Raw genomic sequence first — 18,579 nt, forward strand, 5'->3', positions numbered from 1 at the left:
TTACCATGCATTTTCATCATTGATTTCTTATATTTCATTTTACTTATTGTTAGATTTACCATGCATCATGATTATGCCACCTGATGATTTACCATGCATTATTATTCCTTTGTCCAATTTACCATGTTGTTATTCTCTTAGATTTACCGTGCATTTTCATCATTGATTTCTTATATTTCAATTACTTATTGTTAAATTTACCATACATTATTATTACGCCATCTGATGATTTACCATGCCTTATTATTCCTTTGTCCAATTGACCATGTTGTTATTCTCTTAGATTTACCGTGTATTTTCATCATTGATTTCTTATATTTCATTTACTTATTGTTAAATTTACCATGCATTATTATACCATCTGCTGTTTTACCTTGTTTAATTGACCAAAAAAAAAGAATAAAATAATAAAGACAATCGGTGTGTCATCTGGTTAACTCATTTAATAGTTTACTGGTTTGGACAGGGCAATCCGGTCAATTTGACCACTAATTTATTACGCCCGAGGTACGAGTATTAGTCAGACTTCCTCATGACGCCATTTGGGTACAATTTTGCTATTGCTATTAATGGATAGAAAGACCTTGGCTCTTTTAAAAACAACTGTGCAAGGAATTTGAACTGTTTTCCCGATTTGTTGATTTGTGATATGGGTCCAGGTGCCAGGCTTCAAAATTGTATATTCTCGTCCTACTTTAGAGAGCTAAAAAGATGTCTGGGGGCAATTTCAAAATCTTCCGGGACTTTTTCGGACTGCCTCAAACTTAATACATGTACAGTACATTGTCAATAGAATTGCCACTCCGTTCCGTTTCACTCAATTCCAGGTTTCTCAGTATGGTTCGCAAATAAGTCACGCCTTTCTCCTCAAATGTATCACTTTGCTGATTGTCACTCTGAGTGTGAGTGTGTGTGCGTGTGTGTGCGCGTGCGTGTGGATGTAGGGTGGGCTAGTCAGCTTACACCGAGTGTTTACAAGCAATGCCGAAACCAAACTGCACGTTCACGGAGGAGCTGAATGAAAAATTCGATAAGAATAATATGAAACTTTTTCTTATATTTATATTATAAACAATTATGATTTATAATTTACAGCACTAAAGGCTTTATCAGAAGGCGACAGTTTAGGGGACAGATTTTTTTCGAATGTCACGTATGTCTTCTATCTGTTGCCGTCGACGACCATTAACGACCTGGACTTTATGTATTTATTTGTATATTTGATTACTTATAGTTGGTTAGTCCACACTCCAGTCCAGATAGTGGCGGTAATGCTCCGTGAAAGCTGGTTGCCAACCACCATTAAACACCAAAAATAAAGAAGAAGAAGACAACCATTGACGCATGCGCACTCGCTGTGTCGCTTGGCAATGTCGCGGCTCGCGGGCTGTAGCAGTTTGGCGGTACCCGACTGCATCTTACGCCGAACTCTGGCGCCGTTCACAACTGCGACGAACCAGGTTCTTACTTCATTTATTCCTCGTTATCTTATGAAACAAATATTAGAAAAGAGGGATTCACACATGCTTTGTGAAACTAAATGTAAGTTTCGAAATCGATTCTTAAACACTTCACTATCATTATCACGATTATCACTATCGTACACACGTTTTTCATTAATTGTCGTTTGGGGCAATTACTGTATAAAGGAGCCCCGATGTATGTTGACAGTATCCTCTGTCTAGTTTCAAGACTAAAATTTAATTATTTAACGTAAGGCATTTATGTATAGAAGCCTAATTTTACACAGCTTGTGTATGACACCTATTTGGACCTTTTCATTCAGAGGAAAGGGGGCATCTTTTTGAGGTGGCATTTCTTTATAGCAACAGATTATTTTGGTCTAAATTGGACTCAGGACAAGTCAAAACAAAACAATCTGTAAATCAAGGTGCCACTTGATCACTAAATGTGTTCTCAGCGCTCTCAAGTGGTCTGTCGAGAGACGCTCTACCTTTTGGACATCTCGCGCTACACCAGCGACCAGGGCTCCTCTGTCTACTTCCCAAACACCATCTTCACCGGTGAGTACGCTGCCCTTATCCGGGCCCTCTTGTTCACCTCTGACCCCGAGGTGCATCTGTATCCAGGCGATAACTTGTACGACGTCACGCTGAGCGATGGTGACTGCCGCCTGCGCGTCACTCTGGATCCCAGGCTCAACGGGCTGGTGGAGAAGTATGTGCTGCGGCGGGGCTTGGCCGTGCAGAACGCCACACTGGCCCCCGCCATGACTGGCTTGACGGACCGCACAGAGAACGAAAGGTAAGATGTTCTGCTTGCGAAGGGGCACAAGACTTCCTGTAAATTTCAATGGGGAGATTATAATCACAGAGCAGGAGAGAAGTCACTTTTCAACTTTCATCTGCGCAGCTTCATCCTGGTAAGTGTGGAGATAATAGCATCAGAGACAAAAACCAAATCGGACCAGGATTCGCTGCCCTGGACCGGCTCGTCCGACGTGTCAGGTGAAAGAGCTGATCGGCGCCGGCCTAAAGCGGCGTACCATTGGTTGACCTTGGTCTGCTTCAGGTCCTCTGTTGGCCAATCGGAAGCTCTTTCTGCCACTGTGGAACAACGTGGACTTTCACGGGGACGCCTGGATGAAGACGGCGCCTCCCCCGGAGGAGCAGGAGGAGACGCGTGAGTGTACCAAGTGCACTACGCATACAAAATATATAATTGATTTTTCTCTCACCTCCCTTGTTCTCTTCTCTTCCCTTCTGCTCTAGCCACAGCTCTCCGCCCCACCGTGACTGTCAAAGACCTCCGCCAGGGGTTCTTGGCTCACGACGTCTGGGCCCTTCGCACCATCCAGCGCCGGCTGATTTTACGCATCACAGCCAAGTCGCACCTGACGTATTACGGCAGAGCAGAAAAGAACTGCGCCATCCCCTATCAGGTGGGTGAAGGCGGGGCCGACGAGGACGTGGCGTTTAACGCGGGTGGTGCGTGCAGGCGCTGTTAAAGGCGCACGACTCCTCGGGAAGTGTGTCGCTGGTGTTGTGGAACAGCGCGTGCGTCCACTGGTACCGCGCAATCAAGCCTGGCGACGTGGTCAGCCTGAGCCACTTCCGCGTCAAGAACCAGTACCAATCAGAAGGCGACGACATCGGTACTTCCATCTCATCCCTCCATCCTTCTTTGCTTTCTTTCCTCCCATTCACTTTACTTTCTCTTTTTTCTTTCTTTTTCATTTCTTACTCACTCTCCTTCCTTTCGTGAGCATTATTAAAATCTTGTCTACTGATGTAGTTTTCAGCTTGTTTCCTTAAAAATATTCAATATTCTCTGTCATGCTTATTACCGTTCTTCCATCTTTCTTTTTTACTTCCTTGCTTCCGCTCCTTCCCTCACTCGTTCCTTTCCGTGCACACATTCAGAGACGTGTGATGTTGCCCACAGAGATCAGCGTGAACAGCCGGAATCCCGCCACTCGCATCGCGCCGATCTCGGAGGCGTCGGTGGCGCCCGACTGCCTGCCGCCACCAGCACCCGCTTCCAACTTCTGCGACAGGTGTGGCCACGCCCACCGCGGGCACGGTGACATTTAGCCAAATTGAAATTTGAATGATTTTGTGATTGCCTTCTGCTTTTCTTCTCTTAGTGCGGAACTTCCATCTCGCTCTCCGGGCACCCAGTGCGACGTCATCGGCTTGTTGACTTTCACGGGGCGTGCCGAGCGGACGAGAAAGGGTGAGGGACATCGTCGTGGCAATGGGATGCGGACGCAAGCTTACTCGAACTCAACACTGACGCGCGCAGATTCAGAGTTGTTGGAGTATCGCTGGCTGCGGTTGGAGGATGGACGCAGCTCTTGCCCAATCTGGATCCAGCTGTTCGCCACCTCTCAGCCGCAGACGCACAGCCACCTCCACCCATGTGAGATTGAAGGAAAAAAAGAATTCAGAAGATGATGGAAAGATAGAAGACAAGCTAACCAGCAGCATGGGTGTGTGCGCAGTGATGGTGCTGTTGTGTTCTTGCCTGAAGGTGGTCCAGACGGCCGCGGGCGCCTCGTACTTGACCAACACCCCGTTCACGCAGCTACACCGCTCAGGTAGCAACTCTCTTTTTTTTTTTTTTTTTTTTTGCGACGTCATCATCTTGGCGTCATGTCAACGCCGGGCTTGATTGACAGGTAAACGCAAGAGCCAACTGCCGGCGGTCAAGCAGTTCCTCGACTGGTTCCGGCAACAGGATGAGAAACGCCTGTTGCGCTCGGCTCTGATTGGCGGATTCTTCACGTACCCGCCCCTTCCCGTCTCCCTGGAAGAGTACATGAGACACAGGCAAGGTCAGCTGACCGACATCTTCGTGCTTGAAAAGGAAATTGAGAAGATCGTTCTGTCTGTCCTTTTTGCTCACCTCCTTCCTTCCTTCCTTCCTTCCTTCCTTCCTTCCTTCCTTCCTTCCTTCCTTCCTTCCTTCCTTCCTTCCTTCCTTCCTTCCTTCCTTCCTTCCTTCCTTCCTTCCTTCCTCCCTCCCTTCCTTACTTCCTTTCCTTCTTAACTTCCTTCCTTGCCCCACTTCCGTCCTTCATTTCCACCTTTGTCTTTTAGGGGATCCTGGTTTCCTCCAGGGGGCGGAGCTTCTGAGGGAGATCAAGACCCTTTGTTATAGGGAGCGACGCACCTTCTGTATCCAGGCTACCGTTACCATGGTTAGGTATTGTCGCAGAGGAAAGGTACACACACAAACACATGCACTCACCAATAATTCTATTGATCAATTGTTAACAATGGTCAAGAGCATATTTCAATCAGTGATGGCTTGAAGTGTCCCTAAACATAATAGACATGTCTTTCCTTTTTTTCTTGGACATCATCTTTTCAAATTTTCATTTTTTGTTTCTACGTTTGAAAACGGAAGCTTGTACAATACAGATTTGAACATGCATTGCCGAAACATTGACGCTTCAGAAAAAAAAATCCACCAGTGACTAAACCTAACCATTAATTCATAAAAATTGCTTAATGTATTACTGGATTACATATTATTATAACAATTACTACTTTTTTTAACGACAAGGATACGTGCGCCAGGAAAAAAAAAAACATCTTCAAAATCAGTGCAAAGAAAAATAATCTAGAAACTATTCTTTTTTTAAATATTTTCTAAAAATGTGACTAGGTGTCAGTTGGTATGATTGATGTTGTTTTAGGAGAATCGTTGCATCTTTTGGCGAGATACGTCTTCGTGTCTGTCCTCCTTCTCACCCTCCTCATCCTCCAAGTTTTTGCCATCAGCTGTCAATCAGTCGACTCCCCGCTCATTGCCATCTCCCGCCAGTGGCAGGTAACAGAATTTCCAGCCTCGGCTTCCTCCTTTAAATCTACCGTGTACATACAAGCGTGTTTGTGTGCCGCAGGACTTGCAAAAGAAAGCTTTTGCTCCACTCAGACACGCCGCAAAAGGGGTGAGACTGGGGCACGTTCAAAAAGAAGCACTCCGATTGGCCAGACCGATGACATTGTTCTTGTGTCTCCGCAGACGTCCTCGTGCGACCGTCCAGCCCGAAGCCGGCAACAAGACAGGTGCGTCTGCGTGTCCAGCATGACATGACGTTTGCTGAGGTGTCATCTTGTGCAGCCATTCTTTTCGACACGTCCATGGAGTTCCTACAAGACACAGACGAGGAAGAGGAAGACGACGACAGCTCGTCGTACGCCACCTGCCCTTCCCCGCCGGATCCCCCTCGTGTCTTCGTGGAGACGCTGGCCATGCGCTACGACCCCGCCCATGAGAAAAAGCAGGTGGCTGCCGTGACAATGGGAGGAACCCTGACCTGTGCCGCCGTCTTCGCCTGCGAGGACTATTACACGCTCAGTCTCAAAGGTGCGTCAACAAAAAACGTCTTCCCTCTGTTTCTTTGTTTTTCCTTTCATTTGATTTTCAGTCAACAGCGATTGCTGTCCCCTGAGATGGATAAACGTTTTGCTTATTAATTCATATTCCCCAAGCCTTCCTTCCTTTTATTCCGTTCCCCTTTTCCGGTAAACGCTTGCCGACACGTAACACATGACGTTGATTCGCCCACCCCCACAGCTTTGTCGGATGGCGTGTGCGTCGACGCAATCTTCCTCCCTCAGTCGTCCTCTTCCTCCCTCTCGCCATCCTCCCACTCACACGGAAACACCTGGGCCTCCGTCTTGTCCCACGGAGCCTTCTCGTCACACGCGCCGCCGCCCTCGCCAGGTGCGTACGCTCACACATAGAACAAACAGAAAACTGTCTCTCAGAAGTGACGACGTTTCCTGTCTGGCCCCGCCAGGGGATCTCATCGCTACGGCAACGCTGCTGGCCAATCAAAAGCTGGCGTGCTTACTGGATGTTTGCAATCTGGGCAGAGAATCGACTGAGGTGGTCATCAGCCGGGCCTTCCGGATGACCTGAGGACTCCCATGTTTGTTTTTCCGACAGCACATTTGCATCACGTTGGACAAATTTGGATTGTTCGCCATGTTGTTTTGTACGTTACTGATGACATTTTTGCACTACTTATCATTTTTAATGAAAGGCATTTCCCTGTATGAGTGTATGTTTTACACTTTATTCTGTTTTCATTAAAAAGTGTCACCACAGGTGCTTTCCTGACTTTTTTGGTCAGACCTGCCTCTGGCAAATGAAGGACAGCCTGCTGGAGCAGTGCAGGTCGTTGAGGCGTCCGTCCGTGTGCACGTGAGCACAGTCCTCATCTCCGGGTCCCATGCCGTGGTGCATCCAGCTGTCAGGCTGGCCTGGCCGCCAGTGCCTGACCCAACCAACCCGCCCCCAAACCCCGCCCCCCCGCTATTAACAAGCGCTTCTCTTAAATCAGAGGATTAGATAGAATGAGGCCGGACGCGACCCACCTGCGGTTCATGACGTAAGGGGTCTGGTTGACCCACTCCCACGACCCCGTTCTCTCGTCACTCAGGCCTATCCAAAAGGAGACGCCCAACAAGTGGCGGCGCACAAAGTGCCATTCTTCATCTGACAGGATGATGGCCAAGTGCGATTCGTGTCCGTTGCACCAATCGCGTGCGTCGTGCCAGGACAGCAGCAACTTTACGACCATCAAACAGCTGGAGCCCATCCTCTCCCAGCCCAGAGGACAGCAGCCGCTGTCTTTCGATGTCGAACCTTCAAAATCGCAAGCCTTCAAATGTCGACTCCATGTGTGTGTTGCGTGTGTAGTGTACCATTGTTGATGATGCGTTCAAGGGAGCACTGGACAGTGGCTACTGCTTTGCTAATGGTGTCCAGAGTGGCGAGCTGCTTCAAGGCCTCAGAGGCTGAAAAGCAAGGAAGTCATCATGTGATAACACGCGCGGTAAGAAAAGTGGCATTGTGCAACACGATAGAACATTCCATGATAAGATGAGATGGTGTCACAACACAACTTTCATCACGTCTCACTTGAGCGCAGCTCGTCTTTGTTGCTCGCCACCGCAAACTGGAGTCGCTCCACATCTTTGGCGGCGTCTGCGACATGGACGCATTGTGATGAGGGAGGAGACGACACGACAAACATGGTGACTACATTTTACTTTGTTTTGAAATCAATAAATTTAGAATCAGACTGTTTTGATTTTTTTATAAATAAATGCTTTGTTTTACTTTAGTTTTTATATTTAAAAAAAAGTTCATTAACTTTAGTGTAGTAAAGTTAACTACACGACAATATCAAATGACTATTTGACCTTCCTTCAGCAATACAGAATTAAATAGGTTTGATATTAACCCTAAAACGTATGTATATTAAATGACAAATAAGAAAAGGAAGGCCATTTTTGCTAGAATAAGAGTTTTCATTAACCATACTAATCTTGCATTGTACAGTAGAACGTCACGACATGACATTAAAGCGGGCGGTTACCTGCAGTAAACTGCTGGATGCTGCTCAGTGATTGGCTCATGTTGGAAACACTTTTCTCCGCCGACCACAACCGACTCGCCACCCTCGAGTCTGTCACACACACATTTCTTTGCTGTGATTGAAAGACAATTTTACAAAGTTGTGTTCTGTGTGTGTATTTTCTTTGCTCTCACAGCTGGCTCCCAGCGCAATTGTCAGAATCAAGATGGCTGCGGTGGTCAGAATGGGAAACAATCGACGGGTGAGCCTGGACACGGCGCCTGAGCGAGGGTTCAATGTGGGATCTGATATACGGAACAAATGTGAGCTAATGCACACAACACAGACAAACATACTAACACATTCACCACTACACACAAAACCTTACAACATACACTACCATACACACACTCACACCGTACACACACTCCATACATGCCTAGACCACACACATAATTTGTACTTTTGTTCCAAAAGGAGCTGCTGGACTCGTCGATGTCATCACGGTATTCTATCGTCATGGTGATCAGCTTCTTTGCGTCGTCTTTGCGATGGAGAGAAGCGCGGCGACTGAGAAAGTCAACGTCGGCTTGAGGTGACTGACCGCCGAGCGAACTTTGAACTGGATCGTTTGCCATTGTGTGAGATCCGGTGGCAGGGGCGACTTTCAAAACAAATCACACAATTCAAAATTTCAAATTGACATAAATGTGCTTTATTTGTACAAAGAAGTTATCCCTCACAACACTGTATGGCGCGGTATGAGAAAACATGGCATAGTGCAACATTAAACAGATGATTTGACTTTGTGGGGGCCAACACAAACTGCGATTGTATAATAGTACGACAACAAAATATGGAATCAGTGTCACTAAACAACACAGCATTCACCCCTCAGTGAGGTCATCGTTGAAGTGGAGGAGGATGGCGGGCGTGAAGAGATCGCAGTCGAGACGCAGATTCTGGAGCTTGAGGTCATCATCGGGGACATTGTTCTCACTTAAGGTCTTGCTCATGTCCAGGCTGGCGCCGTTGTGCTTCCACGTGTAGCTGCACGCATGCGAGTTGTACGGCAGGTAGCGCTCCAGGATCTCCGCCAGTGTCTCCTCAGAACACACCTGAATCAGAAGAGATGCAGGGGAGCTGTTAGCCTAGCTTAGCACACAGGACGAGAGGCTAGGCTCCGGCCGTGGTCCACCTCCAGCCGCTGCTCCTGTGACGTCAGCGTGTTGATGACGCGTATCCACCTGGTCTTGGCGGATAGCCGTCCCACTTCGTAGCGCTGGTCCTTCCACCAAGCCGGCTCGATGTCGCTGGCCCAGTCGGAGCGCGGCCCAGCCGGCGGGATATGCACGAATCGTCCTCTGGGGGTGTAGTAGCTCACACAGTCCGTCAGCGGGTGGACAAACGTCAACACCTGCGCACAGGTGCGGGTGGGCTCTAAAAGCCGCTGTATGATTCGTTGCCGTGTGCACACTCACGTCTTCGGTCTCGGGGTCAAACCAGCTGCTGATGTCCTTGCCTGCAAACTCCATGATAGGCAGCAGTAAAACATCACCTGGGTGAAGTTAAAGATAATTGTGTGAATGCTGAAGAGCGTTGTCCAATATATCATATTTTACGTGATAACAATTTCTAATAGACAGGAGACATTTTCCAAACACTAAAATTCCAAAAGCATTTGGTAGTTATAGTTCTCATGATCATGCTTACCCTCATGCGTCTTCATCAGGGGGGTCAGGTCACACACTTTGCCTAGGAAGGACACCCAAAGGTCAGCCGCAGTATTGTGAGCCGATACCTGTGCAGGCGTGAAGAAGCGTGGCCTTTTTGGCATTATACTCTCCAAAATTCAAAAATAAAAGAGGCCGCTATTTGTTGTCGCTATCTTGTTGCTAGGTAACCATGACATTAAGGGGTGGGCCTCACTAAGTGTTTTTTTTTAAATATATAATGGCAAAATACAATTAAGATGCTAGCCTCATTCCCTCCAAAATATATTTTTTAAATATATATATTGTCATGACGTCATACGGGGCTTGAGTATCACAGTAGGTTAACAATACAATCGTGGCGTGAAAGTGTGTGACGTGGCAAACCAGAACTTTCTATAGCCTCAAGACACAAAAAAAATACCAGTTGTCTTCCTGTAATTGGCTCGTTCGTCGACACGCCCGATTGGCTTGGAGCCCCTTCAGCTAGCTTCTCATTGGTCGCCGAGTCCGGCGTGGGAGGCCAACACTTCCTGTTGACGTTTACGTTTACTTTGTTGTTCCACGAGCAAATATGCATTTTCATGACTTCATAAGGTGTTTTAAAGTTGTCGGAGCAGTCCTTAAATGAACAATGAGAACGTAAAAAGTGAAAGTACGACGAGGCAAAGTTGAGATCCACTTTCGCGAAGTTTCTGAGGCCAGAGGACAACGCAATAAAAATAAATCACATTGTTTTACTTGTGATTGGCAAAACGTCTCGTCAATCAAGACTATGGCCGTTCTCATTGGTTGAGACGACGGGCCAATCACTTCCCAGTGACGTTTACGTACCAACTGGGAATAGTGTCCTCGCGAGATTTCGCCAAGATTCCATCGGAGCTGCGAAACGGAGACGAGAGGAGAGTGGAGTGGAGAAGAGGAGTAATTTGCGATGGAACGGAAGCGTTTACATCGACAAATGGCCGTCGCCACGTCTTCTTGGCTTTTCGGCTTGCTAACACTGGGCGTCATACTCCATGCTGCCTCCGGGGCTCAACCGCGGAGCCTTTCCCCAGGTAGGGCCGCTCTGGAGGGTCTCCAGGCGGGCCAGGAGAACCGCCGTGCTCTGCTCAAGTCTGCCCACGCCTTTTCTGCGTCTTGCCTTCCACTAACTTTCCGTTCACGTTACGTCATTATAAATTCTATTATTTACTGGCGTTTTATACTTAATTCAACTCTCGTGAAGTCACTCCTACCTCTCCACCAGGTGGAGCCAGCTACTTGATTGTGTTCCCTCCTAAAGACTCAAAACTCCGTACATTAATATTTACACACACAATTTCCGGATTAGTGTATTGGCCCGAATATAAAACGATGTTTTTTGATTGATTGATTGATTGATTGATTGATTGATTGAACATTTATTGATCCCGGGGGTGGGGAAATTCACTTTAGATTGAGATTGCACTTTAGTTTCCATATTTAAATGTTCAGATATTAAGATGTGATAGACAGTTTTTTACGGAAGAGGATTAGGGCCAGTGAAGAAGAAAAAAACGAGGGGTGACAGAATTCTGACTTTAAAGTCAGAATTCTGAGAATAAAGTCAGAATTCTGACTTTAAAGTCAGAATTCTGACTTTAAAGTCAGAATTCTGTCACCCCTCGTTTTTTTCTTCTTCACTGGCCCTAATCCTCTTCCGTAGTTTTTGCATGATTTGAATGAGGCAAAATAATATGCTTTTTCTCTCAAAAGTCAGTCTGCTTTATTGTCAATTTCACACACAAAGAAATCGAAATTACGTTCCCACTATCCCACGGTGACAAGACAATACACAATATACATACAAGTAAACAACACAAAAAATAAAAACAAGAAGGCACAAACAATGAATAAATAAGAGTGATGAATAAATAATAAATAAACAAATAACAATAAATAAGAGGAGCAAAAATGGAGCAAGTGTGCTTACAGCAGACAGTCAGAATAGAGCGCAAAAGTACAGGACGCTACGCAGAAGGGGGGAGGAATATATTGTTATAATCATTTGTTTCCGATGTAATCATTTTCTGTATAAAAATTAAATTTGGTGTTCAAAAAGTCTTTTTCAAACTCGAGTCTTGAAAAAGAGTGGGTTGTCTTATAATCAGGGTCGTTTTATATTCGGGCCAATACGGTATTTGGGGGGAGGGGGTTGTGTCTTTTTTTTCAGTATCAATTTGCTGTTTTGTACTCAGGCCAAAGCCATGTCTAATATAAAAATATTGCTTTGGCACCATCTGGTGGCATCTTGGTGCTGAGCACTGACGTTGAACAGAGGTGATCAGCTTCTTTACCTCTGTAATGCAGCAAGTCTCCAAAGATTAATTGATTTATCGATGCCTAATTTCAACAAAGTCACAATCTTGTTCTCCCTTCTGATTGGTATGTCTGTTTCTAGAGGGGAGGAAGGTAGGCTAGCAAGACGCTGTTGTCATAGAAATGACTGCAACTTTTGCACTGTTATAAATGGCCGTGGCCACTCGTCCTTCCCCACTTTTTTCACCTCAGTGTTGAATTCCTTCTTTTGGAAAATTCCAGCGTGTGTTTGTGTGCGCACAGAGAATCTTCTGGTCATCACAGCTGCAACAGAGGAGACAGATGGCTTCCTGCGCTTCATGGGGACAGCCAGAGAGTTTAACTACACTGTGAAGGTAATCCAGTGCCGATGATGATGATTTGATGGTTGGTGACGCCGATGCTGGTCTTTAGATTCTGGGCTTGGGGGAAGAATGGAAAGGGGGTGACGTTGCTCGTACGGTGGGCGGCGGGCAAAAGGTGCGCTGGCTGAAAAAGGAGCTGCTCAAACACTCGCAGCGGGAAGACCTGGTGGTCTTGTTTGTGGACAGGTAACACGCCTTCCGGTTTTGAGACATTTGTCCAGTTTTCAAGCGCACCCTGCTGTCTCGACCTCCAGCTACGATGTTGTATTCGCTTCGGGTCCTGAGGAACTCCTGTACAAATTCTCCCGGCTTGGCCACCGCGTGGTGTTCTCCGCTGAAGGCTTCTGCTGGCCAGACCAGAGGCTGGCACCCAAGTACCCCACCGTGCATTCGGGGAAACGGTACCTCAACTCGGGAGGTAAAAGAGTACCGCTTGGATGTTGTTTGAAGCCTTACTATGCCAGTTCGTTCACAAAGGAGACAAGTTCTTCGGTACTGATGTTTACTGTGAGCTTAACTTGCTTTCAGATCACAGCCTCACCGTAGAACTGGTGAGACAAACGAACATATCAACTTAGGTTCACAAAAGATGCACGTCAAATACAAAAGTAAAACAACCTGTTACTTAACTGTTTCTCTCCTTAACTTTGCGCTGACGTGTACGAGGTCGGGCCGTTTACGATCGCGATGCAGCGTTACGTCACCTTCCCGCTTCTTTACCTGAAACAGGAAGTGCCCTCGAAGTTAGATTTACTTTCGGTTTATATCGCAATTTAATATTAACAATACACTGCTACAAACTATGTACAAATAACAAGAAACAAAAACAAATTCACTCAAAAATAATTTGCACACCATGTAAAACTTTGAACTATCGCTAGAGTTGCAAGAGCTCCGCTTAGTAGCGAAAGATACAATTGCATGTAGACTTGCTGTCATTTCTGGATTTTTCTTTTTGCTGGTCGAACTTGGCTCGAACTGTCCAACAAATCAGAGGATGAGAAAATGCTGATATTCTAGGATAAATTTGAAATCTGCACTACTTATTCTGAAGCTTCTGAACAAATTAGAATAACATGGCAACACATACAGGCTGATATCTGATTGGATGAAAACTAATATATTAGATTTTGTCAAGAACTTAGTCTGCGAGTGGGAACTAAAATTAACTTAATCGTGCGTCCGTCAGGGTTCATAGGCTTCGCGCGCGAAGTCAACAACCTGGTCCAGCAGTGGAAGTTGAAAGATGATGACGATGACCAACTCTTCTACACCAAAATCTACTTGGATCAGACGCAGCGGGTAAAATGACATCTGGCCTGCCACACTGACGTCATGAGCATTTTCTATCTTGTCACTGTCATTTTTTTTCCCCCCTTAGACCAAATTCAATATGACGCTGGACCACCGCTCCAGAATTTTCCAGAACCTCAACGGCGCCGTCGGTGAGAGTCCGCAAGTCGTTAGTTGCATTGGCAAGCGAGCTGTTACTGAAAGGATTTGCCAACTTCTCGACATCGTTTTTGTCAGATGAAGTCGTCCTGAAGTTTGAGAAGGCCAGAGTCCGCGTGAGGAACGTCGCCTACGACACACTTCCTGTCGTCATTCACGGCAACGGACCCACCAAGGTAGGCTGCTCAACACATTCGGGACCACAAAAACAAAATTTCACAAAAATGTTATTTCATTCTTCTACCTGTCACTAAATGACCCAAGATGCATTTTTGGAGGAAATTCATAATTCTCCCTTTTACTTTACAGCTGCAACTCAACTACCTGGCTAATTACGTCCCCACGGCGTGGACGTACGAGGAGGGCTGCGGCAACTGTGACGACGACCTCATTTTCTTTGATGAAGTAGACGTTCGTCAGACGTCGCCGCTGCTCGTTTTGTCTGCAAGCAGGCCATTTCAAGAATATTTTTGTTTCAGGACCAGGAGATGCCACTGGTGCACGTGGCTGTGTTCATCCACCACGCCACACCCTTCATGGAGGACTTCCTGGAGCGGCTGACCACACTCAACTACCCTTTATCGCGCATCCACCTTTTCATCCACAACAATGTGAGTAGTCTCTGGACCACTCATTTCCCTGAATATTAATAACACCCACCCCCCTCGTCCAATGGCAGGTGGTGTACCACGAGCAGCACATTCACAAGTTCTGGCAGCGCCACCGTTCTCTATTCCCCAACGCCGCGCTGGTCGGACCCGAGGAGAACCTTCAGGAGGACCGTGCTCGCAAGATGGCTGTGTGAGTGCACGACCGGTCGCGGTCAGCTCGGATGCGTCCGCAACTTGAGCTTACCGCCATGCGTGTTTGTAGGGAGGCGTGTCGGAAGGACTCCAGCTGTGATTACTACTTCAGTATCGACTCGGATGTTGTCTTGACCAACCCCGACGCCCTGAGGATCCTCATGGAGGAGAACAAGTAAGCATGAAATGGGCTCGTTTTAGCCAGGATACGCTGACTTAGACATTTGTTTTATTCCCGTTGAACGAATGCTGAAATGTTTTCCAGGTCTGTCATTGCGCCAATGCTGTCCAAACCCGGTAAGCTGTGGAGCAACTTCTGGGGTGCCCTGAGCGCCGAAGGCTTCTACTCCAGATCGGAAGACTACATCGAGATTGTTCAAGGGAAGAGGATGTGAGCATCTACGTCTATCTTGTTCTCACCTCCCTCCCCCCATCGACCCGACCACCCGATGACTCACCCCGCTTGTGTGTTTGTTGCAGCGGCCTGTGGAACGTTCCATACATGTCACAGGCCTACCTGATCAAAGGCAGCGTGCTGCGCTCCAAACTGGCCAAGGTTAACCTGTACGTGGACCCGAACTTAGACCCGGACATGGCGTTCTGTCGGAGGGTCCGAGAGCAGGTAGCTTTCTTCGCCGCAGTCATTGCAGGCGGGAGGGAAGAAATTCTGTAAAGTGATCCCACCTTGTATTTCCTTCTCAATCACCAGGGAGTGTTCATGTTCGTGTCCAACCGCGACGACTTTGGCCGTCTGGTGTCGTCCAACAACTATAACACGTCCAGGCTGCACCCGGACATGTGGCAGATCTTTGACAACCCTCTGGTGCTCCCAACACACAAAAACACCTCAACATGCAATATTTGGTCTGCTCGTTGTATATTTGTCATTAATCTTTGTGTGTCTGTGGCAGGATTGGAAGGCCAAGTATGTCCATGGGAACTACTCCAAGATTTTTGAGGACCCCAAAAGCTTTGTGGAGCAGGTTATCATCGTTGTTGTTATTATTATTATTATTATTATTATTGTTCAGCAGCATTATTATAGTGCATTTTATAAACAAGTTAACTCAATTTGCTTCATATAATTAGAATAATTTAAAAGATATACAAACAAAAATTCTAAATTATTTTGAAAATACTTTAAAAGATCTTTGGGTAAAGAGCAGCGATTTTAACCTAGATTCAAAAGCATTCACATTTGGCGCTGACTTTAATTCTGTTTGCAGCTTATTCCACTTGGTTGCAACCTGACTGTCTGCAGACCTGAAGGCCCTACTGCATTTATAGCATATTAGCATTATTGCATTAGCGTCAGTAACTAAACAGTTCAGCAATTTATGGCTCAGTAGCTGAATTTTAAAATCTATTCTACCCGGCAAATTATTCCGTGGACCATCTCTGTGTCGTTACAGCCGTGTCCGGATGTGTACTGGTTCCCGGCCTTCTCTGAAAAAATGTGCGACGACCTGGTGGAGACCATGGAAGACAACGGCGAATGGTCCGGCGGAAAGCACAAGGTTGACACCCTGTTCTCCTCACTAGTCTGCGTGCGCGCCAGAGCCCACAAGATGGCCGCAGGTGAAATATGGTGCTGGTTGTTTGCGTGTGTGTGTCTCGCAGGACGAGCGTCTGGCCGGTGGCTACGAAAACGTTCCTACCGTGGACATCCACATGAATCAGATCGGATTCGAGAAGGAATGGCTGAAGTTCCTTAAAGAGTACATTGCACCCATTACGGAAAAACTCTATCCCGGATACTCACCGAAGGTACGTGTGAGTTTCAGTTCAGTTTAAATTTCAAAGGTTAGATGTTGTATAGTTCTTGTCACATGCTTACACTGTACAGCTGTTGCTCATACCCTTTTGAAGGTGGAGGTAGAATGTCCAAAATGGAGGCAAGCAGGCATGCAGACCAAGGGAGAGAGGCAATGGCAGGCAGGCCATCCTATCCTATCCTATCCAGCTCAGTGGCTCTAGTGGTAGAGTGTCCGCCCTGAGACTGGAAGGTTGTGGGTTCAAACCCCGGCCGGGTCATACCAAAGACTATAAAAATGGGACCCATTGCCTCCCTGCTTGGCACTCAGCATTAAGGGTTGGAATTGGGGGGGTTAGATCACCAAATGATTCCCGGGCGCGGCACCGCTGCTGCTCACTGCTCCCTTCGGGGATGGGTTAAATGCAGAGACAAATTTCGCCACACTCAGATGTGTGTGTGACAATCATTGGGTCTTTACCTTTACCTTTTACCTGCAGGCCGAGTGAGAGAGGCAATGTCAGGCAGGCAAAGGTGGTAGGCCAAGCAAGGAAAGGGGGGAGAGGGAATGGCAGGCAGGCAAACAGGTGGCACACAGGTACAAATCCAAATTGTTTGTAATTCAACTAAGGTTTCAACATACAGGGTTCAAAGAAATAAACTAAAGTTTGTTTTCTAAATTCCAAGTTTCAAGTTCCAAAAATGACAAGCTTGGAGCAGACTTGAAGTAGCTTGAAGCGGCCTTTTTAGCGGTAAAAGACTGTGTCACTACTATCTTCCTTCTCTGTCTGAGACTGACTACCAAGTGGGAGCAGCCTATTTATTTCCCTGATCAGGTGACTGATCAGGTGACCAAAGGCTTTGTCAAATAAGAGTCCATGGCCCAAGGCCAGCGAATCTTAAACAAAAATAAGAATTTAAGCTAAGGAAACTAGATTGGCTCCAACAGTACGAGCTGCCTGAACTCTCAATAGGGTTGAGGTCAGGGATGATGGTGGCCACACTGAGGTTTTCCATTTCTATTTAAAGAATCAATGTCAGGATTTTGCCAGACAGAAACTCGAATTAACAAGTATTTATAAGGACGGGCATGTTTTGAATCATGCAAATGATTTAAACATTTCCTTTATCTTTTTCACTTGTGCCACATGCAGGCTCAGGCTATCATGAATTTCGTGGTGCGCTACCGTCCCGACGAGCAGCCATCTTTGCGGCCGCATCACGACTCGTCCACGTTCACCGTCAACATCGCCCTCAACAGCAAGAACGTCGACTACCAGGTACTTGCCCTGACCTTATTAGCATTAGTTTAGCTTCCGTCTTACTCAAGGTTTGACTGACATGTTTTCTCATGTCAGGGCGGAGGTTGCCGGTTCCTGCGTTACGACTGCAAGGTGGAGTCGCCCAGGAAGGGCTGGTCCTTCATGCACCCTGGCCGCCTGACTCATTACCACGAAGGTCTGCCCACTACCAGCGGAACCAGGTACATCATGGTGTCCTTTGTGGACCCCTAAGTCCCGTGAAAGGAGAAACTTGCTTAAGGAGCTCCAGGATTTCACTTCTCTAGCATTTTGGAGGGATTTCTCTATTTTTTTAATGGGATCATTTTGTCACAGTGGTGCCTTTTTCTAGAAACTCCAACACACTGTGTGTGTGCATGTGACTTCTACGACAGGTTTGAAAAAGTAAAAAAGAAAAAAAGATTTTAGTGTTGAATTAACTTTTTTACCTTGGTCATGTAAGTGGGGCTTTTACGAGGACTATTTATATTTGAACATAAAGATCCACCTTCATGCTTGGCTTTGTATAAAATGCTTTAAATTATTTAAAAGCGAATGAATACACTTTTAAGAATTTTAAGACAAAAGACAAAACTCCAAGCTCGTGATTTTATACCAATTATGTTGGATCAAGAGCAAGCACCACTGACAAGTGAGAATGTGAGCTGTGTTGTTTTAACAGTGTGAACATAAGTGCTATACAAATAAAGTATAGACTTAAAATGACAATGATTGGATTGGCTGTTTCTTTTATGAAGAACACAAAGACCATACCAAAAGCTATACAGGCCCATTTTTACATTGTTTGTGCTCGTATTATGAACTTTAACTCTCATCCTCAGGCCCTCTGATATTATTGTCCTGTTTTTGTCTGCAAAATCACAAGAAAAGCTTTTCTGGTCATAGTTTTTAAAACCAATGCCTTGAAATCTGTTCTGACTTGTGAAATGTGAATTATGTAGAAGTACAGATAACTTGTGTAAACTTGCAAAACGTCTTCGTCTTTCTATATGACTGTATTGTACTGCCGCTTAGTGGCCAAGTCGTGCACAGCA

General features: G+C 46.3%; 4 protein-coding genes across 5 annotated transcripts; 2 read left to right on the plus strand and 2 right to left on the minus strand.

Annotated features, from left to right (window-relative positions):
- The first annotated feature begins 1,348 nt into the window (after window positions 1-1,348).
- Window positions 1,349-6,584, plus strand: si:ch73-71d17.2 (RPA-related protein RADX). The gene is made up of 19 exons (XM_037262644.1): window positions 1,349-1,460; window positions 1,922-2,024; window positions 2,091-2,265; window positions 2,374-2,468; window positions 2,533-2,643; window positions 2,733-2,902; window positions 2,959-3,115; window positions 3,406-3,517; window positions 3,608-3,696; window positions 3,766-3,882; window positions 3,965-4,060; window positions 4,142-4,297; window positions 4,563-4,687; window positions 5,165-5,298; window positions 5,372-5,419; window positions 5,494-5,537; window positions 5,593-5,838; window positions 6,049-6,198; window positions 6,275-6,584. Exons 1-19 carry the CDS (start codon window positions 1,371-1,373, stop codon window positions 6,394-6,396), a joined length of 2,340 nt encoding a protein of 779 aa, XP_037118539.1. The 5' UTR covers window positions 1,349-1,370; the 3' UTR covers window positions 6,397-6,584.
- On the minus strand, window positions 6,534-8,493 carry asgrl2 (asialoglycoprotein receptor-like 2). The gene is made up of 7 exons (XM_037262755.1): window positions 8,304-8,493; window positions 8,035-8,145; window positions 7,862-7,951; window positions 7,402-7,467; window positions 7,185-7,277; window positions 6,855-7,125; window positions 6,534-6,754 (listed from the first exon to the last, which is right to left on the minus strand). Exons 1-7 carry the CDS (start codon window positions 8,476-8,478, stop codon window positions 6,607-6,609), a joined length of 954 nt encoding a protein of 317 aa, XP_037118650.1. The 5' UTR covers window positions 8,479-8,493; the 3' UTR covers window positions 6,534-6,606.
- A 39-nt stretch (window positions 8,494-8,532) lies between these two features.
- Window positions 8,533-10,227, minus strand: LOC119129470 (cytochrome b5 domain-containing protein 1). Its single transcript, XM_037262779.1, has 4 exons — window positions 9,554-10,227; window positions 9,322-9,398; window positions 9,039-9,257; window positions 8,533-8,958 (listed from the first exon to the last, which is right to left on the minus strand). The coding sequence occupies exons 1-4, from the start codon at window positions 9,675-9,677 to the stop codon at window positions 8,728-8,730; spliced, it is 651 nt and encodes a 216-aa protein (XP_037118674.1). The 5' UTR covers window positions 9,678-10,227; the 3' UTR covers window positions 8,533-8,727.
- Window positions 10,228-10,407: 180 nt separating this feature from the next.
- plod3 (procollagen-lysine, 2-oxoglutarate 5-dioxygenase 3) lies at window positions 10,408-18,253 on the plus strand. Of its 2 annotated transcripts, none has more exons than XM_037262650.1 (19): window positions 10,408-10,610; window positions 12,136-12,227; window positions 12,286-12,422; window positions 12,491-12,654; window positions 13,426-13,538; window positions 13,618-13,681; window positions 13,767-13,864; window positions 13,998-14,099; window positions 14,168-14,299; window positions 14,368-14,489; window positions 14,562-14,666; window positions 14,757-14,882; window positions 14,972-15,113; window positions 15,201-15,314; window positions 15,403-15,474; window positions 15,904-16,008; window positions 16,112-16,258; window positions 17,399-17,524; window positions 17,603-18,253. In XM_037262650.1, exons 1-19 carry the CDS (start codon window positions 10,487-10,489, stop codon window positions 17,756-17,758), a joined length of 2,241 nt encoding a protein of 746 aa, XP_037118545.1. In that variant the 5' UTR covers window positions 10,408-10,486; the 3' UTR covers window positions 17,759-18,253. The 2 variants fall into 2 exon arrangements, with proteins under 2 accessions (XP_037118545.1, XP_037118547.1); XM_037262652.1 differs by having other exon boundaries at window positions 13,998-14,093.
- Window positions 18,254-18,579: the final 326 nt, after the last annotated feature.

This window comes from Syngnathus acus, chromosome 10 (assembly GCF_901709675.1).
Source record: "Syngnathus acus chromosome 10, fSynAcu1.2, whole genome shotgun sequence".
Classification (NCBI taxonomy): Eukaryota; Metazoa; Chordata; class Actinopteri; order Syngnathiformes; family Syngnathidae; genus Syngnathus; species Syngnathus acus.